General features: G+C 43.3%; 1 protein-coding gene across 5 annotated transcripts in view; it reads right to left on the reverse strand.

Annotated features, from left to right (window-relative positions):
• Window positions 1–25976, reverse strand: part of SYNE2 (spectrin repeat containing nuclear envelope protein 2) — a 157480-nt gene that overhangs the window by 4898 nt on the left and 126606 nt on the right. For 4 of the 5 annotated variants that reach the window (XM_010712024.3, XM_019615939.2, XM_010712023.3 and 1 more), the window contains 12 exons: window positions 25667–25833; window positions 13717–13879; window positions 9993–10180; window positions 9701–9851; window positions 9055–9237; window positions 7562–7699; window positions 6476–6670; window positions 5357–5639; window positions 4937–5005; window positions 4004–4140; window positions 2994–3123; window positions 1659–1870 (listed from right to left, as the gene is read on the reverse strand). In XM_010712024.3, the coding sequence (XP_010710326.1) occupies window positions 1659–1870; window positions 2994–3123; window positions 4004–4140; window positions 4937–5005; window positions 5357–5639; window positions 6476–6670; window positions 7562–7699; window positions 9055–9237; window positions 9701–9851; window positions 9993–10180; window positions 13717–13879; window positions 25667–25833 (2016 nt within the window). The remainder of the gene's footprint in view (window positions 1–1658; window positions 1871–2993; window positions 3124–4003; window positions 4141–4936; window positions 5006–5356; window positions 5640–6475; window positions 6671–7561; window positions 7700–9054; window positions 9238–9700; window positions 9852–9992; window positions 10181–13716; window positions 13880–25666; window positions 25834–25976) is intronic. The other variant, XM_010712022.3, reaches the window with a different exon arrangement.

Below are 25976 nucleotides of genomic sequence, written 5' to 3' on the forward strand. Positions count from 1 at the left end.
TTCCTTTTAAGAGTGACAATGTCTTGGTCCCTCAAAAAGTTTACAGTTTGCATCAAGGATAATCAGTCTTTTTCAAATTGTGGGCTCCTGCAGTATAAAAGTAAGAGCTGCAGGATGAGTTCTGCACTCAACACAGCTCCAACTAAGAATCTGTTACAAAGACCAGACAGAAAAGCAATCTATATATTCTCAAGATCTGCAGCCCAGTTGTTAAAAACCACTGTCAGCCACATTTTGCCCGAAGAAGAATCCTGTATTCCTCCAAGCAGCAACGTTTCACTATCAGACAATACAAACGGTCCCACAGAGAAATCTAACTACCAGTAAGCCGGTGTGCAGCCAGACTGGTTTTATTCTTATCCAGGGCAATTGGGATGTCCTGATACCTCATAAACTTCACAGTCTTACACATATGCAAGCTGGCTCTTCTAAGGACTCAGAGAGACACGAGCTGTCTACGAAGGGGATTTACAACCATCTGGACTCCCCTTTAGCAAATGCACAGGAGAACAGCAGAACCTAAACTGCGCTCTTCAAAGAGGTCAGGCGCCCAACTGCAGCCTGATGAGAGGCACCTGCTGCCACAAACAAGGCATCACTTAAACCTTTCCTTGCACTTGGTGCCTGAGCCAGGCTGGCACAGAGAAGCAGGGCTCAACCTGAGGCATCTTGTTACCTAATTCTGCTGAGCCTAACACTCAAATGTACCTGGCACCCTGCCAGTTCAACCTGCAGACCTTATTTAGTCCTACTTAACTTATGGAAGCTGAGAGTCACAGTAGGTAATACAACAAGACTTCAGAGGTTGACAAACATTCACAGTAACATGTCTCTATTAATTACTCAGCTAAAAATTAGCAGAGACTTACTAATGAGCTTACTTTGTTTCTTGGTTTTAACTAATACATACTATTCAAATGAGAAATCTACATTTGCTGACTGAAAAACACAAGCACACGTTTTGAAATTTTGGATCTTTCAACAACTCAATTCTTGTTAAGGCAAAAATGCTATTTAAGAGCTAAGATTTTCTGCAAATACCATGCTGCTAAAAAAGAGAGCTTTAGGGCAGATCTTGCACAGTCACTCTGTTGGAGCTACAAAGAAACAAAACAAGACCAAAACAGGAGCTATGGCTACCGGCTGCAAAGTCTTGGCTGTATTTTTTTTTAACTTAATTAATTTATAATCCCTTTCTGGTTTGCATAGAGGGGACTGGCACAGATCAGAGAACTGTGCCAGTACCACTCTTCAGAATACCCAACCACCCCAAGACAGGGCCAGACGCTTGCCAGCTGGAGTCTAAACCTTCATTTTTAAGCTTTATCTGTATTTTTTTTTCTAAAAGGAAAAGACCTAAAGAGAGATGTCTGGTGTCAAATGTTTTTGTTTAGAGAGAATAAATTGTCTTGGTAAGAAAACAGAAAAGGAGAAGCTTTTATTTAAGCCTGGCTGTCAGCAAATCTCTACAGATGAAGGCGGCACCTTGCTTAACTAGCCTCATCAGTCCTAGCCAACACAGCTTAGCTCCTCTGTGCCACAGACACACACACACTGTTATTAGCACAGGTGCTGCTGACATACCCTAGGAGCACAAGAGGTAATAATAAAGTGCATCAGCATCTCGAAATCCCACTTCTCAGCGTGCCATAACTTACTTTCAATTTCTTGACCCTTTGTTCCATCGCCTGCATGCTAGCTGGAGGTTTTGCTTTTTGCAGTTCTTCCAGCTCCTCCTCAGTTTTATCAAGCCAAGCAGAGACATCGCTGAGATCAGAGTTCACCTGCTGCCATTGCTGCAAGTGCTGCTTTATCCTAAGTTTATTTCTGAGGTCTTGAGCTTGGATGAGCTCCCACCTATCAATAATGCCTACAAGTGATAGAACAACAAACGCTTACATGAACATTCCATAAAACAGATGCAAGGGTTTTCAAAGATAAAGTACTCTACAATCTACCTAGGGCCAAATAAGTGCTGCCATTTACTACTTCATTTTTTATTTCTTGAGATAACACACTGTAACTTTGCATGCTACCGGGCAAGTTACCTATAGGAATGCTATAGAATTGTTATCACATTACTTCAGGACTGTTTTAATTCAGCTGGAAGCTTAGGACAAGTACAAGGAGATGGAATTCTGTGAACCCTGTTGTAATCTGATAGATACAACAATGGGACAAAGTATGATGCAGCAGTTTGGACTTGGGTTTATGTTTCACCAGTTCATGGCTAAAGGAGATGCAGACAGCACTTGTGCAATCACTGGCACTGTTTCTCCCAGCCTTTGTCAGAGGGTGTCCTACTCACCCACATACGGAATGTGGTCCATTTCTGATATTAGAAGCATAAGTTTAGCAAGCTGCAGCATATAGCTGCATTCTTCTTTTTGTCACTTAATTTGCTTTTACAATTGCAGTACAGACATGATCTTATTACAGTCTCAAGAATCTGAGACCAGGAACAGGGTTTCCAGAAAGGTTAAGAGAACCATCCTGTTGGCCTATTTTGAATTAAGGACTGCAGCGAATACAGTAAAGAACAAAGTACACTCCCAACTTTGACAAAACATTTCTGTGTATGGGAGCTGTAGTGTCTTGTTATACAGACTTTCAATAGCTAAGAGAATGAAGTCTGGCAACCTTGTTTTAGACAAAGAAACAGCCTTATTTGATTTGAAATCTGAATAAAAGTCTCTGAGGTACTCAGTATCCACACAAAAGTGAAATTCTTTCACTTCAACCAGTCAAGAGACATGAGTAAGAAAAATCTCAACTGGCAGAAAATGTAAAAGCTTAGAACAGAAAACTCAGGCTGGACAATATGAAGTGAGAATGCAGCTCAATGATTCTTAGCAAAATGCATTCATTTGGACTATAGAAATTTAATTGTATTTTACTCCCAAGGCAAATGTGCTTCCCTTGGCCTATTTCTGCTTTGTCTCCCCAAGAGCCTCAGGGCAAAAACTACAACACATTGCCTGAATGCTCTGTACCTGACTGCTTCTCTGCAGCTGTGATAGTCACAAGCTCTTGGTCATCCTGGGGTTCTTCATCACTCATGTTAGCAGATGTGATGTTCTCCTTGTTGACACTGCTGCTGCTTGCAGAGCTGAGCTGCTTCACCTGGAATGACATTTTGGTGGGTGAGCTCAGGGTGTTAACAAGTCATCAAAGTCAAGCTTCATTTGTGTTTGGATTGCTGCTGAGCTCTCACGAGTCAGACTTAGCATTGGGCTTCTGCTTCTTTGCTAACAGTTTAGGCTGGCTCTCTATGTTTCTTGGGAAACAAACACCATGTTGACATTAATTATTACAAGACTGGACATGAAAGTGGCACTACGTGTACCAGACAGCCTACACCTGCTGATGCTCTTTGTTAGATTCCAGTTCTCGATAATATGATACTAAGGCTTCACAACTGCATTAATGGTGACAAAAGCAGCCATGTAGCAGTACCACCTTGTGTATGAAAGAGGGCTGACAGTGGTCCAGATCCACTGAGCCTGGGAGCTTCTGGTGAAGCCACATCTGGAAACCAGCCACCAGCAGACAACAAGGCCTCACTACTTTTTTGATTGTCCTGAAGCAGATTAGATTGTGGGCTGTAAGCTAGAAAAGGACTCTCCAAATCAGTCTGCTTAGTAAAGGGAGATATTTTAAGTAAATACCAAGGGAAGATGTTCACACACACCCTCTTCGGAAAGGTAAGCTCTCCCAGAATCATACTATGACCAGAGGATGGTCCTCTGTCCTGATTTTATGATTTTTTGACTGATTCTGATCAGGATCCTAACACATTGTTCTGAATTGCTTTGGAGAAACTTCTCTAGTGAGTGCATAGATGGAGACCCTCAACAGTTCCCTGAGTCACCAGAAAGAATGTCTATGTTTCCATACAGTGAACATGCCTGCCACCAACTAATCTTTTCCCTGATGCTGGAGGAGGGAAGAAGATGGAACTACACAAAGCATACGTTCAGTGCCCAAAGAGCTTCCAACTCACATAGCCTGGCTTATAGGGGGTGCTCGTCTCTGGACCAGACAGTACATCACCAACAATCTCTGCCTGGTTGTATCGGTGTTTCCTGCAGACAGGGCTCTCTGGAGAATGCCAGGGATGAGCTTCTGAAACAGTCTTTCCTGAAACAAATAAAATGAAGGCTGAATGCCATGAGTGCAAATTCCCACCTCCATAAGGAAACTGTTGCTTTGTATTAAGTTAGAAAGCGCTCTAAATAAAATGGCATCGTTATGGCATAAAAACGACAGTTTTGCAGCTTTCCTTGCAAAGCATGCACATTTGCAAAACATCAACAGTGTTTCGAAGGTAATGAGATGACAGCCATGCAGTTATGGGACATTCTGTTCTCTTCTGGAAAATGCTTGAATACAGGGATGAGTTCAAAATAAATAAATACACACAAATGAAAAAGGCTGCACTGCGGTTTTGGAAAGCTTGCATCCCAACGATACTAACACACCTCTGCAACACATTTCAGAGATGAGTCTAGGTAAGTCCTAAACACTTGTTCTGCATCTAACAGACAGGACACGCACGATTCTGTCACACACGATGCAAAACCCAAAAAAAATACTTTCAGAATTGGAATTACTACTTTCAGTAATTACATAATCAAAATTGGAGCCAACCAAAAAAGTGATACTACCCAGAACACACCACCAAGAAAGTACCAGAAGACTTTGGATCGATACAATGAAATGCGCGTTAACCACCTTGGCAAAATCTAAATGGCATGTTTTTGACTGCTTTGTAATGTACATGTGGATACTGCAGCGTAAGAACACCATGGCAGGATGAGGCATGGTGTCCACACAAGGCAGGAAGTCAGACATTACGTATGAGAGAGGTTGAGGAATATAGCGTGCAGCACAGGGAGATTGCCATGTTCAGACACATGCATTAGCAGGTGCCTACCAGAAGATGCTTTCAAAGTTTTTGTGGTCATTTTAAGATATGCCTCAGGATTTTCAGTGATTTCTACATCTGAAAAAAGAATAATGTCATTTTCCTCACCATGCAGTATTTGCCAGCTATTAAAAACAACTGAAACAATAAGGGTCAACAGAGACAATAAAATAAAAAGTTATTGGCACTATTTCCATCAGACATTTTTAAAAACTAAGGCTTCTTAAAACCTTCTTTCTTACAATATAAACTAGGTCTAGACAACACGATTCCCTCCAGGAAAACACTTAAGAGATGAGACTGCTTACATCTATTAACAGTGTGGAAACCAACCAATAGTGTGGAAACAAGACCTCAATTCCCTCCCTTCCCACACACAGGGACATCCTGCAACTGTCTCCAAAGCAGCAGCCAGCAATAGGTTCTCACCTGACAAAGCACTGTAGTACGTCGCTTCTTCTTCATCCTCGTGAGACGAAGAGCCCCCAACATCACCTGTGTGATCCCACTCAAGTGGGATGGAGTCAACACTGACAGGAGTCTCACAGCCTGATCTTTCATGACCTTGAGTAGGTGGCATAAGGTGGCAAAGGGACTGTGGGGAAGAGGGCCCCTCACTGATGGCCTTCTTATGCCAGGGATCGTTCTGGATTTCCCTGGAGTCTTCTGGATCTGTTTCATTTTCAGAGGTCTCTTTTTCATCATCTAATCCCTAAAAAGGTAAAATATTGTTGTATATTAGCTATTACTAACAAGCAATAATTGTCAAAGATCTGCACTGCTAACTCAGTGACACAATACCACTGAGGACAGTTTTGTGGTGACTTGCAGTAACCCAAGACACAAGTCCAAAGAGAAGCATCATTTCTGCATCCTTCCTCTTTTGCCAAAACAATCCTCACATCAGCAGCTACTTCTCTTCCAAGACACTCAACTACTACCACAGCATCTCTCTCTAGTTTGCAGAGAGGGGTCTCCAGTTCCAAACAGATTGCATGGGTCAGCAATGAAGTGATGATCTGGTACGGGTGAAAAGCTATTCTTAGATGTTCATGTTACCTATTCCACTTGCTTTTCAAATAAATGTTCTTTCTTTTTGAGCCAAAGCAAACCGGGGGTCAACTAAATGTTCCCAGCAGAAAGTAAAGAGCCTGCTGCTCCCCCAGCTCAGAGTTGCCATAAGAAAGGGGACTGATGGACCTCTCAAAGAAATCCATAAAAAGTTATTGTAATCACCTTATTGGAATTAAAGAAAATAAAGTGATATGAAAAATAAGAAAAAGCTTCTGAAGCCCTCAAATCACTACTATATCAATATTAACTATGCGAGTTACTTTCGTGCCATCATCCATTCTGTGCACATGGAGACCCAACAGGAGAGAAGTAAGGAGACAAAGCAAAAATTTAGCAAACTTGGTACAGCTGCTGAGGGATTTCCTGCCCCTGTGAGCTCAGTATGCTTGGTCAAGCTGCTGGGGATAAGCACTAAGCACTGCCCTTCAAACACCAGAATCTTGCCAAAGTATCAAAACAATTCTTGCTTCTTACGGGATGTCTTGAAGTCAGCCTTTGATGGAAGCGGGCAACTCGCCCAAACACCTCCTGGCAGTATCTGTGAAGTTCTTCCAATTCATCTTCAATCAGGATAGCATCCAAAGGCTCGCTCTTCTGAATTAACTGCTCCCCAAAAACGATTAGCTGATCAATCTTATTGGTGTGCAGTGTTATTTCCTGCTGAAAACCCTATTTGAAACATACAAAACAATTAGACCACTTCCATAGCTCCCCTTCATAGCCTAAACTTTGTCCATTTCTTACTACAGGAAAAGAGCAGCAATTGGCATTGCTGGCCAATTTCATTTGGTAAATATCTTTTAACTGAAGAGGTGCAGAGGTTTGTTTTATTAGCAAGATTATAGTTCCAAATGAAGTGGTGTTTTCCACATGTATATATCAGTATGACTGCTCTGTCCTGAGCCTGCAGGGGATTGCAACGTGAGAGTTCAGATCATCAGTTTATTTTTCCATTGGGTACACAAGATCTTTTTCTCAGTAGTAGAGAAGTTTGTCTGGTTAAGCTTACAGCCTACCAAACAGCAAATCTGCATCCCAGTGCAATTAATAGTGTAGGAGAAAAGGGGAAAAACAGCATATAAGCAGGTAGCAAAGAGCCAATGTGTTTTAGAATCACTACACATGCATATTGTCTTCTTTCTCTTAAAGTTCCAGTTACAAGCAATGCACTCAAAGGAGAGACCCTACCTTAATACTGATTCAATTTTCCCTAGGAAAGAGCGCCTGAATTTAGGAATGCAGCTTTTACTATTAACCCACACGTGCTCTCTCCCAGACAGATTTCACTGTCACTGAAACACTGACAGTACAACTTTTGGAGAAAATGGAAGGATAGAACTGAGCTTGAACACTGACTCTGAATTAGAACACTGTGTAGTTTATAGTTTAACACTGATTCAGAGAGTAAGTCTTGATAAAATACTGGTGTCCTAAAATAGCCTTACAAAGATCTGTTGCCTGTTGTGAAGCTCCAGAAAAAACAGATGATTCTGTCAAGAGAGGGCAGCCCGCTAAAATTAGCTTGGTTCTACTAAACAGCTGCTTTATAAGCATACGTACATTTAACTGGCGCATTTTGTCATCAAAGTTACTTTTTGAGAAGTGCTCCACATTTGTCAGCTGGAGATCCATTTCTGTGAGCCAAACAAGGATGTTTTCCCTCGTTGCCTCAAACTCATCTCTGCGATTGGTGAAGTGCTGAATAGAAAGAAGGAAGCCACTGTTATAAAAATTTACTAACTGAAAAAAAACATCATGGGAGCTCCCTGAAACAAGTTTTTTCACAGCTGCTGTTCACCTAAATGGCCTTCAGGACACAAATGACAGCATGTCATGTACACAAACTGTGCCCTTCCTATGGTGATGCTGCCATGAAGTGTCGTATGCCATCACACTGTTTGTATGGGAGAGAGAATAAAACTTCAGCAGTGCAAGGTGCTTTTATATAAATAATTCTTGCTTCCATACAGCATAACAAAAATACCTTCTCCCACAGGGAGTCATTTGGACTAAGGGTCGATCATTTCAGTTGTCCTAAATTTAGAAGAAAATTAGACAAAGGAAGCCATTCCCATCTCTAGTTAAACTCAAGTAATTAAAACTATGCTAATTAAAATCAGTAAAACAATGGAGAGGCAAGATTGTGGATGTTGACACAGACACAGTGGATGCACCACTAGTCATGGAAGGCAGGAGGAGCCCTCTGCCACTGTCTCCCATGGAAACTGCTAATGGCCTTGCAGCTTGCAGTGCCCCAGTTCTCAGTGGATTTTCTTCTCAGAAAGGGAATTATATAACTTCCCAAACATGACACCTCCTAACTGCACCGATCAAATCCCTCCAGATATCTCACAGCCTCATCCATTGGCCATTGGGAATGAATAGTTATCCCTGTCAATTGCTTGCAGTATTGCTGTATTTAAAAATCATGAAGTGACAAGATTTCCAAGGGAACATCAGGGAAAATCTGCCCAGAAATCAGTTTAACTTGACTTAGGAAAAATCATCCTTAACTACAGGACAGCTGTCTAAAAGTCACATGTATACTCTTCAACAACATTCTTCTTATAAGCAGAGAGCGTAGCATGAGGCAGTGACAGCACATACCCCTCCATCACACCTCCATGCTTCAAGCCTAGTAGGTGAATCATAACTTGGAGGGAAGCAGAGCTGCATTGTGAACTCCAGAATGTTTGTACACTGGGGCCTTCTGTCTCTGCCTTTTATTTTTGCAAGTGTATGAATGGATCTAGCCACGACAGAGATGACTAAAAGGAGAGCATGACAGGAGTGCTAAGGCCCACAGCACATTTTCCCAAATTTGGGCCAATTCTTCACCTACACTTCTTCACTTATCAAGAACCCATCTGCCAAGGACATGTTTGCACCACGTACTGGTGACCTTTCCAGAGGTGCTCTCTGCTCTCTCACGCCGGTAAATCAAGACACAACTCAACACAACACAGTTGAGTTGAATACGTGTTTTGCCCTTCTGTATCTCCTATAGGAACCTGAAAGTGCTCCTTAACTCCCTCACCTCGCCACTCAATTACCTTGAGTCTCCTCAGAATGGCAGCGACTCTTTTCTGGAGGTTGTCCCAGCGCTGGTTGCCTTCATGTACCATCTGCTTCAGCTTGCTGGCAGAGTCAGTGCGGTTCTCGCGGGCAAGGCGCCTGTACTGCTTATTGATCAGCTCCAACTGAGTGAGCCGTTCATGGATTTGCCGTTGGAATGCCTGCAAAGTAAATGGAGAAACTCAGCCCCCTTGCTGACAAGAGAAAGAAGTGGGATAATACTATCCATTGAGAGAGATGAAGATAACCCTTAAAAAAAAAACACCAAAACAACAGACTTTCCAACTACAAAATTAAGTCATATTTAAAGTCATCTGCTTAGCTTTAGCTCATTAGGAAGAAAAAAAACAACAAGAAAAAATAAAAATAAATCCTTAAGTTGTAAGAGAGATTGTGTTGGATAAGAATATTATATTCTCCCCATTAAAAAAAAAAAACGGAGACAAACAGACCAGCCAGATATCTGGTAGTCATAATACTGCTATATTATGTATGATTGCTGTATCTTAACTTCAAATTACAGAATGTATTTTTCAGTAATCCGAGCATTTTGTAGAGGCAGTAAGCACTCAGCAGTCTGCCCAGCCAGCTGCTAAGCATACAAACAAGTTGTTAAAAATTCACCTCAAACTTCTTCAGCTCCTCTTTCGCATGTGTATACAAAACCTCTGAAGAATTGGGGCTAGCTGCTGTCCTTTCAGCTGATTTTAGCCAATCTTCAAAGCGAGAATAGTCATCCAAAAACCTCTGCCATAGGCGCCAGGTTTCCTCAATTCTGACAGGGAGAAGCAAAAATGGAAGAGTTTTATCACAAGCTTATCATTTTTTATTTCTTTCCAAAATTCAATTTGTGGCAAAAGCATTTCTTCAGATTGCTGACCCAAACTTCTTTAGGAGCTGCTGGGCACAGACTTACTTCATTCGCCTCTCCATCGACATGGCACAAATGTTTCTCCACCGTCTGTCCAAACTCCTGCTAGTCTGCTGGATGGAGTCGCACTCCGTCTCATTAGCACATGCATCTGAATCGTGCAGCAGAACTTCACAAATATTAAAGACAGACTCCACTCCAGCTGTGTGCTGTTCTATGTCCCGTTGCAGATCCTGCATTGACAAAAGAAGGGTTTAAGTGGAAGGCAACACATGTGGCTAGACGTCAGACATCCATTTTCAAAATGCTGCAGAAGATGGGGAAAGAGCAATTTGTATGTCAGTAAAAGGTTACTTGGCTTAAGGACGAAGGCTTGAGGATGGGCTGCATAGGAGACAGAAGACAGATCAGGACAGAACTACCATAGTAAAAAAGGAATTGTCCAGATGGATTTCTCAGTGAAAGCACAATCTTTTCACGAACAGTATGGACAATTTTATCATGCATTCAAAATCCAAACCTTACACACACTGTAAATGCATACTTATTTATTTTGACTATACCAGATGACAGTATGTCCTGTCAGCTTACCACAGTGTAAGACTTGATAGAGAACTCATTGTACACTTCCTGTACTCCAGCAACTGCAAGATCACAGACTGATATCACAAACTGCAGAAGCGCAGCAAAAGAGCAGCCAGTGTTGCACTGCTTTTCTTATTGCCCTTATTATCACAGATTCTATGATTCCATTCTTTTTGCTCTTCCAGAGCTCCTGTTTCAACAGACTATTTTAAAGGGTCTGGCAAAGACCCTTTGTCTTATCTACATGTTTCTTCTCACTTCTCCGTCCTATTCTGGTAGCTCTTTCTGTACATGTAACTATTCTGAAAGTCAAAATAAGTGAAGAACACAAAAAGAAAGCCTTACCAAGGTATTTCATCTTGAAAAAGTAACTCTGCACAACATTACCAGTGTGAATATTAGTGAAGTGAGAATGCCCACTCTCTTTCCATTTTTCAACCCATTCCTGGTTTCCCTAAAAAGGGTATAGAGCCTCTAACCAGAATAAAACAGAGAATAACAGCAAACACTAACAAATATTTTTCTGACAGCACCAAGAACTCCTGTTAAAAGGTTGATTGCAGAGAACAGAAGCAACAGATGAAGCAGATCTGGTGTAGCTCTAGACTGAAATCAAAGCAACACAACACCAAAAAAGTCCACCCAGACGTTATTTGTAGGAAATACAAGAGGAATTGAAGGAAGGTCTTCCCTGAAATTAACAAGGAGCTGAGTATCACCTTGTGGAAGACTTTACTGTTATCTAAGTACTTGAAAGAAGGGCTAAGCCAGAAATAGTAATAATTTGGCTTGTAGGATTTGTGATAACATACCAAAATCTTTAAACAGATAAGAGACTGCCAGAAAAAAACCCTGCATCATTTTTGATAACTTATTAATGATTCAAAGTTGTTCTCTGAGTGCAAGGCAGAGGTGTCCTTGTAGTACAGTCTCTACTTCTCAAGGCAGCTCTACCCCACTGCTATTACCAAGAGAGATTCTTCTGAATCTGTTAAACTACTCTGGATTTACAACTATATTTCTAAAAATGAGAATCTGGAACACAGATTACAAAACCATCTTACTTACATTACGACATGGTGCTGAGACAGTTTAATTACTTTTGCTCATGCCTGGTTTCATATGCAATAACCCCAGGCAGAATCCTTGCTGTTTTCACAGCTGTTATTCCAAATGACCTGACTGCATTATGGTGAGAGAAACACAACCAAACCATGGGGCCAAGAACATATCTTGAGCCCCAAAAGGTACTTTTCCATCAGCTTAAGCAGTCTACATCCTGCTAGACTTCTGCATTGGTGAAATCAACTTGCAATCTAAAAAGGAGTATTATTCATGTTTCAGTCTTCATCCTTCAGCTGAACAAACACATCCTAAAACATCTCTCTGGATGCACAATGCTTTTAAATGTCATTAGTCAAGACTGAACAAGTAAAGCTTTTCCATCTGAGGATGTCAAACAAACAAAGCCTGCAGGGCATATTTCTCACCAACACTTTGCACTTGCTGAAATATTCATTCAAATAAAACCAGGAGGGATCTCTTTACTTGTTGCATTTAGATAAAAGTTTTGCTAGTATGTTTTTCCTACAGTCTTTTTAGTCAGCACAAGCTTCTCATGTTCAACCTGCTAGAAGTTTACAGTAGGAGTCTGGAGGTGCTCCACTGAGAGGTCTCCACTGACAAACCAAGTAGTAAGGCAGTAGATAGCTCTGAGAAGCAAATGATGGCTCTTGCCACAACGACTTGAGTTTGGAAAAGAATTCCTATGCACCCATCTTTCTTCTCTGCATGGCAATTTATCACAGCCTTTGAGAAATGCAAAAGGTTTGGATGGGGAGAAAATACTTTCATATTGTTTAGATGACTATTCACAGTGTAGATGGAGCCATGAGACCACAGGACCAAAGGTTCTGGTGTTTGACCAGCTGCTGGCATTGGTGGGAGCCATCCCCACTCCTGTCACAGAGCCACAGGCTCTTCCCATGATCTCTGGGACATGAGGCAACTGAGAGCCATAGCATGTCTGGGTCTGGGTCAGTAAAGGATCTTTTATTAGAAAAGTAAGCAGCAGCCAGAGAGATAAAAGATGGAAAGGATGGGAAGAACACTCTTAAAAGGCAGATGCCATAAAGTTCCACACTTTACTGCTTTATTCTTGATCTTCAGTTTTAGGGCTAATACTCAGAAGACAGCCATGTGATTCTCAGCCTTCCTAAGGAGGTACTGAGAACCTGGGCAGACTTGTAGCACAGAGGAAAGGTTGACACAGTTTATGCTGCTCTACCAGCAAAGTCTGCGCTTTGGAGAAGCTCCTTTTCCTTCCCCAGCTGCTAGAGAAAGAAGTTTTACTACAGGACATCTCAACCTGCACTTCCTTTTGGCTGGAAAAGCTTGCACACTCAGTTGTAACCAGCCCTTGCCATCTTCAGCACTTAAAAACTAGCACAGATCTTTAAGAGCTCCTTGATAAGCCACTGTCTTGGAGAAAAGCCTACATGCACTCCACCAATGGCCAGTACTACTAGGCTGGTTCATACTTATGCCTCAGCAGGATTCATGCACCATCCCACAGTATCCTGTGGCAATACTGTCTGCAAGTAGAGAAGGAAGGAGAGAGAGCTAGAGAGTGCAATACCTCATATCATAGCACTTACATCTGTCACGGCCAGCTTGCTTCCGTGATTCAGGCTTTGCAATGCTGAGCCTAGGTCATCTATCTTCCTGGCTGAGGAACCTGGGCTTGTTCAGCCCAGTGAAGAGAAGGCTGTGGGGAGAACTCACTGTGGCTTTTCACTACTTAAAAGGAGCTTATTATCAGGAGAGAGAACAACTTTTTACATGGTCTGATAGTGACAGGACAAGGGGGAATGGTTTTAAACAAAAGGTGCCTTGTCTAGCCCTTATAAGGTTGAACTTAACTGGGCAAAAACTCTGATGTGAAAAAGCTGTTCTTTGTACTTCGTGAGTATTTTTCAGTGGAAGGGAGAAGAGGGAGCAGACCAACACTTACAATACTGAAACAACAACAAGCAAATAAAAATTTTCTACATAAAGCATCTTGGCAGGAACATGCAGTGAAAGTTAGAAGGCCTGGCTAAAGAAAAGAGAAAGGTGATTTCAAACTGGGACCAATTGTCAGCAAATTTTTAGTTCATTCGCTTTGGCTGCTCCTATTTCCCACCTGCTGTTCCGCCAGTCTCTTCTGGATTTCTTGGTCATCACAGATGTCATAAACAACAGGCTTAGAAAGTTCTGACTCAATCCGGGCCAACCAGGTGCGAAGGTTACTCATGTTTTTGTCCAAAAGTTGTATAAAAGCAAATGTTTCCTTCAGTTTCTTCACCCTAAGCAAACCAGGAAGAACATTTTGTTACAAAGATCTGTAATCAGTGGAAATTATGTTAGCAGAAGGTGACAACAGGCACGGCTTTCAGAAGGATGTACTATCACACCAACCTGTTGTCTGTAAACCAGAGCCATATTTTAGTTAAAAGCTACCTAAATTGGCTCAGCAAGCCTCTGCTCTACAAATGCAGGAAGGTCTTGTATGAATTACTTACTGAAGCTAAACGAGCAGTGTCAAATTTGTAGCCTCATTCATCTGTTGCTCAGGTCTTCAGTTCATTCTTGGGCATTTGTCTAAGTGGGTTCTTGTACTGTAACACGCCTCAGTTAAACTGAAATGGGTACCTATGCCCTGATGTACCTGCTGTGAATGATGTTCAAGGCTTTCATCATCAACCACCAGGCCTATCCTAAGCAGCAGGACTGCCAGCAAGATATTGCTTGCCAGTGGAAACAGAATTGTGCCCACACCAAATGTCCAACATTCTGGGTAAACAAATGCTGACAGTAGAGGAGAAGGTCTGAGCTATAACAGCTTCAGACCTCACAGTGCTATAGTGAAAGTTCTTCTAAGCAACAAACTGAAATGTGTGGAGAGATGCCAGACTCTCCAAGTGGGTGAAAATGAAAAAAAAAAAAACCCAAAACAACAAACACTGAAAAAGGGAAATATCCAACAGCTGGAGAGTCATTCACCACACAAGCAAATAAACTATAACATTTACTTTTCTTACAGCTGTTTATAGCACAGCTCTCAAAACACAGACAAACGTTTTACAGCCTTTACAAAATATTCCCATGTCAAAATCCTTTATAAACCTCTCAAACTACCCAACTAGCCCGGTTACAAATTTTTGTGAATTTATCTTCATGCATTGGAGGAGTATCTGCTAAAGCACCTCACCACTCTCACGTGTCCTCTTCTAATTCTCATTTATTGCCATTCCCACTAACAATTACCAAAAAGCCCAATACTGGATGAAATACATCTCTTCTGACTTCAGTTTGATATCAGAGCTTTCCAACCACATTTTGATTGTTAATCTAAGAAGAAAAAAAAAATAATTCTACATCCTGATTTTAATCAGACCTACTTTAAACATCTAAATTATAAGATAGGATGAACTGTACCAAACAGCACCTACTTCTCTCCGTGAATAGCACTGGTTTATAATGCAGTACTATAAACACCAACTGGAGTCAGGTGAAATTATTTCTCCCCTGCCCTAGAGAAAGCACACTTCCAGCTGGCATAATTTCTGTACACTAACCCTCCTGGCCTCTTTCATCCCTCTGTTGTCCCATTCTGACCCTACACCTTGGAATGGATTTTTGGACCTCATATGAGATTTTAAAAACACCAATTTCTGTATTAAGCTTAAGTGACTGCCTAATCTAAATCAAGTGCAGTGCTAAAAGTTTGGCACGAAGTGTGAAAAGGTCAAAACATTTCCCATTTATCAGCTACTGTGAACTATTTGTCAAATGTTGCAGCAGGGAACTGTCACCAGATAAACAATACCAGCAGCTGGGACATCCAAGATGAACGCTAACTCACTTGTTTGCAGCAGCATTGTGCAAAGCTAGGAATGGGGCTGGGAGGGAGGGAGATGTAATCTCACCTAACGCAGGCAGGGACGGATTACATGAAGGCAGAAGTGCCCTTCCAGCATTCCAGGCTGCAGGCTTCATGCAAAGGACCTGCCTCTCCTTGCAGGAAAAAAATGAGTTTTCTTGTTCACTGCCTGGCTGCCAAGCTGTTCTAGCCAGTGTTAGAGGAGTCCAAACGGCCTGAAATTGAGTGGGTTTTGCATTTGCCCATTGTAGCATATGATACAACAAGAGATATGTAGGATAGCTAATCCACGATGAATATATCACTCTGTGAGCAAGGACTGATCTTATTAGCAATCTTAAGGCAACCAAACAGGACACAGACGTCAGCTGGACACTCGATTTAAGGTTAAATACTTATGGAGATGTGGGAATGATTGTGCTGGATTTGTTCACTTCTGCTGAGTGTTGCCAGGGTATCAAGTAAGGCAAGCAAATTTGGGGTCTCATAGGGACTATCAGCATAGGAAGCAATTTCCCCTACCTCTTGTTTCGAAAGGATCAGGCAGAATTTTCAGACAGTTTTACAGTGTGGCCAAGAAGAGAATAATCCTATAAGTAGGACTCCTGGAGACAATATTCAGCAATTCTGCACTCTCCAGAATGTAAAATTAGTCTAGTCTGGTTGATTCAACCCTTTAAGCCAACCTGAAGGATCTGGCCCAAGTCTGTGGTTCACCTGCAAAGCCACTGATACTGGTGAAAAGCACAAAGCAGTCTGCTCCTTTACACCAACAGTGTTTTCCACTGCTGCAGCTGTCAGAAGAAGTCAGGGGGTGACAAAAGAATTCAGCAGCTCTTGCTTTCATTAACAAGCTCTTTTCAGAACTCTGCTCTCAAGTTCAGTCCTTTATGCAGAAGGCATCTGGTTTGCAACCAAACAGCTGCTACATAAATCTTCCCATTACTGGTCCTGCTTCCATTAAGTGGTTTTCAATGAAGATGTCACACTTCAGTAATCATACAGCTTTTTCTTGTGCTGTCACAGGCTGGCAGTAAATTGCCCAAGAAGACCTAATTCTCACTCCACTCTCTTTCCTGCTCCTGTCCCACCAGCCAATCTTGATCCACTTGATTATAACATTCAGCAGGCCTGTGGCTCACCAAAGGCAGGTAACTGACCTGGCAGCCCTTCTTGGTGGAAAGATGGGACAGTATGGGCTCTGTGTTGAATACAGAAAGAAGGAACCAACAGAAGAACCACAAAAAATTTAAGCCAAACATCTGCACAGTTGCACTGCTAATTCTTCAGACCAGTTAGAATGAAACAAGGCTTAACTGCTGCCCTAAACGGCAGATGAAGCAAAGAGCATCATTCAAAATGGAGAACTCTAAATATGTCAATACACTGGCATAAATGTGGTTGTTATCAGACTTTTGACCAACAGCTACTGTCATTCTGCAAAGGTAGCTGCTGCTCTCCTGTACAGAGGCTTTCTGCTTTGAGAATGTCTTGCAAGAGATGCACGTGTTGGAATCATCCGATGCCACTGCCTACTTGCTGAGTCCATAGTTCAGGACACAGTATTGTTCCTCTGCTTCCTTTACTCCTTTTTCAATCTACATCCACCTATTTTCTGTCTTAAAGTTGCATTACAGAAAAATTCATGGGTTACAAGCCATGGGTTACTTTATTCAACTTGCACACTGGGTAACAGGTAGGTGGATATGGACAAGGTGGTCCAAAGCTAAACTAAGGCATATTCAATTATAATTAAACATTTATGCCTTGATGACTGACTGCATATCCAACAAATAAGACAAACAATAGCTTCAAGGAGAGTGGTAGCATGAACTTGTATTTATTTTCTAGCAGTTGCCTTCACAGATGCACTGCTGTAATTATCTAATGTAATTTGTTACATATTCTGGGAAGAATGGCATTTGTCAGTCACTGAACCACCATTAATGACCTAAGTTATCGATCTCAAACTTCATCCAAGCAGCCAGAAGAGAACAAAAACCCTAACAGAAGCTCACATTAGTGCATTCTGTAAACAGGAAGGCAGTCCTCTCCAGATGTTCATATTGGCCAATCTGTTCTTGTTACAGCCCACAGACACTGAACCCAAGGCAAAGGGTAGGGCCCTACACTGAAAGCAAAAGGTGAAATGATGAGAAAGCAGAGCATCCTCATCAAGCTTGTACAGAAGTCAAAGAGAACTGTTTCTCTAGAGATCAAAAAAGAACATAAAAAATACTACTTACATCCATAAAAGCCCTACACTTTTGCAAGAATCACACTCATCTGCACTGTAAATTACTTGCTATTTGCATGCAAGAAACCTCACACACTCTCTTGAGATGCGTCCAGAAAGAACAAAGGGTGCAAAAAGATGGGCCTGGGAGCTGGGAAGGAGGTGTGCAGCCCCCAAACCTGGGGTAAAAGCTCCCCCATGTCCAGGTGACAATCACTCAACACACAGTGAATTAGCAGTGAAACTTCAAGTGCTCCTCCCTGTGACCCAAAGCATGCCACCATTACTGTTAGTGGAATTTCTGAAGGATAATTCTCAAGTTATTCAGTCAAACAGGAAAAACTTACTGTTTCCCAGATGAAGGACTGGCGATACACAGTTTGCTTCCCAACGAGAATTAAGTTGCCACCTTTCACCACTTCAGCATACTCCCAGAAACAAAATAAAATAAATCTGAACAATATCACAATCTCAAACAAAAACAAAAAAACAAACCAACTGAAATATCTCTTGTTCTTTGCCAAGGGCTCAACTCTAAAGGCATCCTGATTCAAAACAGTGCTTAGAAAAACGCATTAGATGCATGGGATAAGTCAAACAAAGCCCCGTTGCTACACATCTTCATCTTTCCACCAAAATACTGGTGGCAGAAAAAGAACAAAAGCAGGAGATTATAACAAAAAGCTGGCTGCAAAAGTGAACAGAAGGACTAACTGACCTGACTCGAGATTGGATTTGGGCCTTAACAGCCCTGTGAAGCTGCCAGCATTGGGTTGCAGGAGAACTGAATTAGGGACTCTTCAGTTTGGGACTGAATTGCTGCACAGCCCCACAAAGCAGCAGAATATTTTGTAGTAACTACTCAGGAATTATCTACCACTATGAGGCACTTCCAGGTTGAGTGAAATGTGTTCACACAACACAAAAGATGACAAAATGCCTGCCAGCTGCATTCCATTAGTTGTCAAAGTGCAGCAGGGAAAGGCACTTTCCCTGAGCTGAAAGGGTAACAAATAACGTTTGCATTTAGGGTCTAATGAGATGAAAAAAATCCTGATGTATATTCCAAGCCGTCATTCACCAACACAAACGTCATGCAAGCCAGGCAGAAAAAGACACCGCCTCCATTTATTTCTAACAGCGGAGGGGCTGCCATGGCCCTGCCAGCTGCCAGGATTGTTTACTGCGGCAAATGAGATGCACGAGACACGGAACCTTTGTTCAGCGAGGTGCAGGGCGAGCTTAGCGTGTGAAGGACAAAAGACCTGATTCCGGGTGGTGATGCCAACGGTGAATTTCAGGTCTTTGTATACAGGGTGAGGACAATTCAGCGGTGCTGCTAACATGACAGGAAGCCCTGTGTGCGTGGGCTGTGAGCTCAGCACACATGGGCACGCTGGAGGATGGCTCTCTTCACATCCACCTGCAGCCAGCCAAAGGCTGCTGCTCTCCATCTCCTCAGCTGCAAAATGCCAAAACGGCTGACTTGAAGGCAGAGGCCCTGAGGGCCATTCCTCCTCCTAAGCCCCGCACGCAGCCCGCTGGCTCGGCCACTTGTCCAAGGGGAACTGCGCTGAGACGCCGGTGCACCCGTGCTGCAGAGCTGCCCCCCCCAGCCTCACGACCCACCACCACCAAGCCCGAATCAGCACTTACGGTTCACAAGAAGCAACCATTCCTCAGCCTGCAAATCCCAAGCTGCCGAGGGACTGAGCGAGCGCCTGTGCGACCACAGCACGCACGGATGAGGAAACCCCTCCTCCACAGATGCCCTATTTATTCGCTGCTTTAGCATCCCGCGCTGGGGGGGGGGGGGCTTGCCCGTCCTCCTCCCCGACCCTTGAGCTGGGGAGCCCAAGGGGAGCTCTGAGTCCCACTGCGTTTCAGCATTTTACCTGGCAAACGGCCGCATCCCTCCTCAAAGCAAATCCACGAGAGCTCTATTCTGACACAACAGAAGGAGCACACGAAGGAACGCAGGCAGCACAGCCGCGCGCGGCCGGCGACAGCACGGTGGCAGGCTGGAGGCTTCGGCACTGACAGAGCTGCTCTCAGCACTCATTTTGTCTCTCTGTTCGTGCAGAGCCTTACACCTGGGTGATTTGCAGCAGAGTCAAATTGAAGCGAACCCAAAATCAAGCAAAGGTCCATCTGCACACAGATCACGCACAGGGTGTATCCTTACTTCCTCTGCGCTCTTCTTTGTCACCTGTACCATTCTATCCTGGGTCTTTAAGTACGAATTAAATCTCCCACACACTGCCCTGTCCTCTCTCTAACCTCCCAGTGCAGGCGGAAGGCCTATGGAGCAAGGAGCCTGGAGGACAGAACAGCTCCATGTCTTTTACGGTATCATTCATCTGTGGAAAAACACAGTCATAATTTGTGTGTTATGACTACCAGCGATCGTGGGGCAGGGAAGTAAGGAGGAAGTCACGGAACCTTGGGTTAAAAGTCATTCCCCACCCAGCAAACATCAGACAAAAAATAAAAGTTGTGGTAATCCCCCCAGAAATGCAAGGAATGGGCTGGAAATCAAAGGCTGCTCAGCATTCAGGTAATCTGCAGACCTGTGTGAGCTTGTCAATTGCTCACATTCAACATTCGGCAGAAGAGAAAGCACCAGGCAGACACCTCTCACTGCACAGTTAAATCACACTCAGGCTCCGTTCCACCTATTGACTGTAGCCCAGGGACGGTCAGGTGCATTCAGCATGGCTGGTCTGGGACAGCAAATTGTAAGAACCCTCCCTGAAGGACCAGCAGGGAGACATGGCCATGCCCAGCCCAGCCGGCTCCCCCCCGCTCCCAGCACACCTCGGCATGCATTGCATAACCCAATAAGCCCAACCATCCTGCCTGAGACGATAATGAATCCTGTCACAGCTCCAAAGAGAACCGTAATCCCTGAAGGACGGGGAACCTGGAGAGCAACGAAAAAAAGCAGGCGCTTCGCGAATGGTATTTCAACCACAAAGATCATCATTATTATTATTTTTTGCACCAAAATGATTACAAAGAATGAGATTTTACAGTGGTGCTGCCACAAACCAGTAGAATTCTGCTGAACATGGCTGTACGGCGTAACCACGGCAGCACACTTTGCTTCGCTTGCTGCGCAGGGCCCATCTGCAGCAGTTAGGAAGACCTTTGAGCTCAGAGCACAGCTGCACTGCAGTGGGGTGGGACGGTACACTGCCACGTAGTGCTCACTGTGCTGCCCTGCCAAAGGGCAAGCAACGTGGCTGAAAATAGAGAGAGAAGCTGAGGGCGGTGTGAACTCATCTGATTCCTGCATCTACAAGGTGCGGCCTCCTGCCATCCGGGCAGTTATCTGGGCAGACTCACTGCAGTGCAAGGATCAAGAGAAACCACAGAGCAGAGCAGAATTTCACTGGAGCCCCCTAGTAAGTTCAGCAGCATCCCCATGTTGCAAGCACAAGGCGTTGACGATGGAGAGCTTCAGCTAATTTCTCTTTTACTGCAACCTGAGCTGTTTCAGACTGTTAGGGAATTTATCAGGGAATCGTAGAATGGTTTCGGTTGAAAGAGACCTTACAGACCAACTAGTCCAATTCACCTGGTGAGGCACCATCCAGCCTGGCCTTGAGTACCTCCAGGGATGGGGTATCCACAGCTTCTCTGTGCCAGGGACATACCACTCTCTGAGTAAAGAACTTTGTAAAATTTCTTTTTGGTACACAGTGAAAAGCACCCTGTATCTCCTCAGCTCAATGCAAGAAGGAAGGGGCTGACCAGTCATTGCAGTTTAGGATTCTTGGACCCCACGATGAGGGCTGTTGGCTTGTAAATACAAAGAAAAGCTCTAACTGCCAAGGATTTATTAAAATTATAAGGAGGCGTTGCTACTTTCCCCACATTTTCATGCTTGCATTAAATCAGTCATTTTAACCCATTCCTGCTACAGACCCAACCAGTGTGCCTTTCTCCATGAAACAGCACCATCAAGAAACACACCACAGTGTGCTCACAGCCAGAGCAACTTAGAAATGGCATCCATCTTCCACAGCTTCATGAAAGTGCCGAGAGCTGCAGGATGCTGGGAGGTACAGAAATCACGGAACCATAGAATGACTTGGATTGGAAGGAATCATCTAGTTCCAATTCCCCCCTGCCCCCCACGTGCATATTTCTTACTGTCCAGACCAGCCCATGGACCCCAAACCATCAGAAGCAGCCACAGAGGAAGGTGGAGATTTTTCTGAAGGCTCAAGATGCCCACCTGCAACCAATGGGTGTTGCTCCTGTCTGACTGCAAGCTCTGTGCACACAGCAGCACGGGCAGCAAACCCTTCCCTCTGAACTAGGAAGCAAAGCATGGAGTTTGTGTCAGTGGCAAACAGGCCAGGGAAGGACAACAAGGGATACACCTCTGACTGTGTACACAGTGCAGGTCCCTGCCAATGCTCTCTGGTTAAAGCAGGTACAGCTTGGGAGTGCTGCTCCAGAGTACACCAGGGATATAAATGCCATTCTGTGGGTTTTGGCTGTTTGCCCACACGCATGCAGGCGGTGCACTGCTTCTTCTGTTGTTTCTGCCTTTGCTTGGGTGGGAGTGCAAGCATGCCATGTTTTTTCTCACAGAGTGCTGCCACAAGGTCAGTGACCAAAGAAAAGCAAGAGATTTGATGCCCATCTTCATGGCCAGCACAAGGCTCTCTTTCTGCCTCTTGGTACACTCACATTCCCCCTTTATCAGCAGAGACTTCAGCACAATAACCTGTACTGTTAAGAGTATCTTCCAAGCTGCACAGAATTATTTTGTTCTCTTTCCCAAGCACTTCACTGCCTTAATGCATTTTACCCCATGAAAATGAACATTTTGAGACCTTTCCAAGTTTGCACCATGCCACTCTCCAGCTGCAACGTATGCGGCATGGCTTTGTCACTACACTGAGCACAGGCATACAATGCAAGTGCTAAGTCCTGCAAGCATTGCCATATGGCAAATCTGAGCTTGTCACCATGAACTAAGAGAATCACTTCAAAGACTAAATGGGGAGCTTACCTAATTTGCCCATCTGTCCTAGGACTTTTATTGGTTTTAAAAGATGAAATAAGCTACCAGGTGGAACATTCTGTATTGATAGACTGGTTTGAGACTGGTTTGCTTTCATTTTGGTATCTCAAAGACATACATATACACTGCAATAGAGGGAAGGTAAATGTTACCCAAGTTGCTGGGTCAGCCATGGAGACGTTAGAGACCACAGAACTGATATCACCTATAAATCTCAACTGAACTCCCTTGTGGATATGGGTTATTTTATACCCTCTAGCCACAGGGTCATTAGTGCTTGTCTACTAGAAAGACTGAGTGTCCAGGATAAAGAGCGAGCCTTTAACACACAGATCTTCAACAGATATTTTCTCCTCCAATTCATAGCACAGCTCTGTACATTACTGACTGCCTACACTTTGGCCTGTTACAAGAACAGCATGAGATTTGGTGCTGTCATGCTACGCAGCACTGTGGTCTCTTCTCCATTATGCAGCAGTGAGTAAAAAATCCCTGTACCGTGCTCTACAGCCTCCAACCTTCATAGAATCATAGAACGGCTTGGGTTGGAAGGGACCTCAAGGTCCACATGCAGGGCCACCAACCTCCCCACTTAATACCAGACCAGGCTGCCCAGGGCCCCGTCCAATCTGGCCTTGAACACCTACAGGGACAGGGAATCCACAACCTCTCCGGCAGCCTGTTCCAGCACCTCACCACTCTCATAGTAAAGAACTTCCCCTTGATATTCAACCTAAATCTTCCCTCCTTCAATTTAAAACCCCTTATTTGTAACCTTCCTCCTGCGAGCCCATCCTACACGTTGAATGGAATCAGCAATGGTTGATGGCTGAGATCCTGTAAAGACATGTGGACTGCTATGTCTTCATGCAACAAGGCTGATGCAGATTTTGCCACCACACTGTTTCCATACGCTCCTTTAGCACAACTTAATTTTCTGTTGTTTGTTTATTTTTAAAGGATTTTGCAAAAGAAAATTGAAAAGGAAGGCGATGGTGTGTGGAGCATCACAGCCCACACTCACAGGTCATCCTACCTCCAAGGCTACACGCTCTGCTCTGCTCCCTCATGAAGGGCTCAGGTTTTGTCACACCTGGGAGGAGTAGAACTACTGTCTCCACCACAGCACCTGACCTTAGAATCACAGAATTGTTCAAGCTGGGGAAGACCATGAAGATCATCTAGTCTAACCATCAACCCATCGCCACCATGCCCCTCAGTGCCACATCTACCCTCTTCTTGAAAACCTCCAAGGGATGGTGACCTCCCCATCTCCTTGGGAAGCCTGTTCCAATGCCTGAACTCTTTTTAAGGATAAATTTTTCCTAATATCCAACCTGAACTTCCCACGGCGCAACTTAAGTTCATTACCTCTCATACTACTTGGAGATGCTACCCAGAAGTGCAGGAGGGGCCTCCTCCTTAGTGTCCTATAATAGACCACAATATTGAAAGCAGAGCAAAATAAACTCTCCTAAAGTCTGGAGGATATTTATAACTGAGCAACCAAGAACTCCCCAAATGCCAGCCCTGCCCCACAGAGCAAGGTGACGGAGGAGATGTGTTACATTCACACTGAAAAATTGTTCCAAGCACTGAACCACCTTCATTAGGCATTAAATCCATGAGGATCAGCAAAGGCCACTGGGCTGCCTGATAACCTTGGACCTGCTGCTTAAAATAAACTTTCCTCATCTCCTTACAATTCATTATCCAGGTCCTGAATGTAAAATTGATAGAAATCACAGGTAGCAGGTAGTACACTCCAGACCTTTAAAGGTGAGAAAATAGGAACTGTCATAAGTCATCACACCAGCTACCCAATAGCTGAAATACCCTCTTGAATATTCAATACTGGGAGCCACTCTGATGCTTTAGGCAAATGCACACAAAGGTACCTCAAAGCACTACCATACACTTCCTTGAAGGTAAGGCCTGAAGACATCCCATGTAAAAAGACAAATGCTCTGTTGGCAGAGACTTCCTGAATAACAGTGCCAGATCTCCCTCCATCCCAGAAGCTCTTTAGCATACTTTCCTAAATATTAGTAATGTGCCATGTTTACTTCAAGTTAAAAAAAACAACATGTATTTTGATCTGCATTTAAAAAATGCTACGATGCAAAACTAACACAAGACATAAATGATCATAAAGGTGTTTGAAAAGTGACATGTCACCATAAGATGAGAACAGAAAAAGTTCTGTTATAAGAGCAAATGTTCTTTCCTACACAGTATCAGACAGAAATGTACCTGGAGACAGATGAGCTGTTGCAAGACTTTATCTGCAACCTGTTACATCTTAAGAAGGCAGCTTTTGCTTAATCATTCATGGCTCACGTGTCACCATTAATTCAGATCGCACTCCTGATGATGACCCAGCACACTTAAGCACTATGTTCTCAACACAACCGCCCACTTCACCAGACTCAAGGCCCAGGGAAGCAGGCTACAGGCAAAACAAAAGCTTAGGAGATAAATTGAGGCCAATACTAATTTTTGTGTTAGCCTTATTATTTCTGCATTACTAATAAACTCAGCCAGGAGGTGAGACCAACTCAGTGTCCTCCTCCTGATCTGTGGTAGAACCTCATAGATGCTAGTTAATGTGATCAATCTGAAGAGGTTGAATAAATTCCTATCATTCAGCCTTATAATCAGGCTGCATTTGACAGATGTGGTATCACCCAGACTCTCTATATAGAACCCACAATTAAAATTGTGTTTTATATGACTTCTCACATCCTGCCCTCTAGCATTAGATAAACTGTTTGGTGTCATAATACAGCAATAAGTCATAGTAATAAAAAAATAAGAGGTTAATTACAGTTTAAATTGACTCTCAATAGTAAACTTTAACAGAATTGAAAAGTCTCTGATGGTTGAGCTTCTGACTTTTATTTCACATAAAGCTTGAAAGGACATCTTCTTACCGTGCTCCAATGACATCAAAGAGATGCTGCCAGCGATCATTGATTTTGTTGAGTTTATCATCTATTTCTGCAACTCGGCTCTTGTTGCTGGCCTTGATTAGTTGGTCACCCATTTGTTTCAAGTGAAGCTTATTTTCACTGAACAGGTTTATTTCTTCCATGCAGTCCTGAGAAATGTAAACAAACAATGCTTAATTTATGGGCAAAGCAAAACAAAACTGTTTCTTTCCCCACGTCTGAGGACTGGTTTGGCTTGGGATTGTAAGGTTTTTATATTAGTATATAAAATCTGTTCACTTAAAAACAAAAC

The sequence above is a fragment of the Meleagris gallopavo genome, chromosome 5, assembly GCF_000146605.3.
Source record: "Meleagris gallopavo isolate NT-WF06-2002-E0010 breed Aviagen turkey brand Nicholas breeding stock chromosome 5, Turkey_5.1, whole genome shotgun sequence".
Classification (NCBI taxonomy): Eukaryota; Metazoa; Chordata; class Aves; order Galliformes; family Phasianidae; genus Meleagris; species Meleagris gallopavo.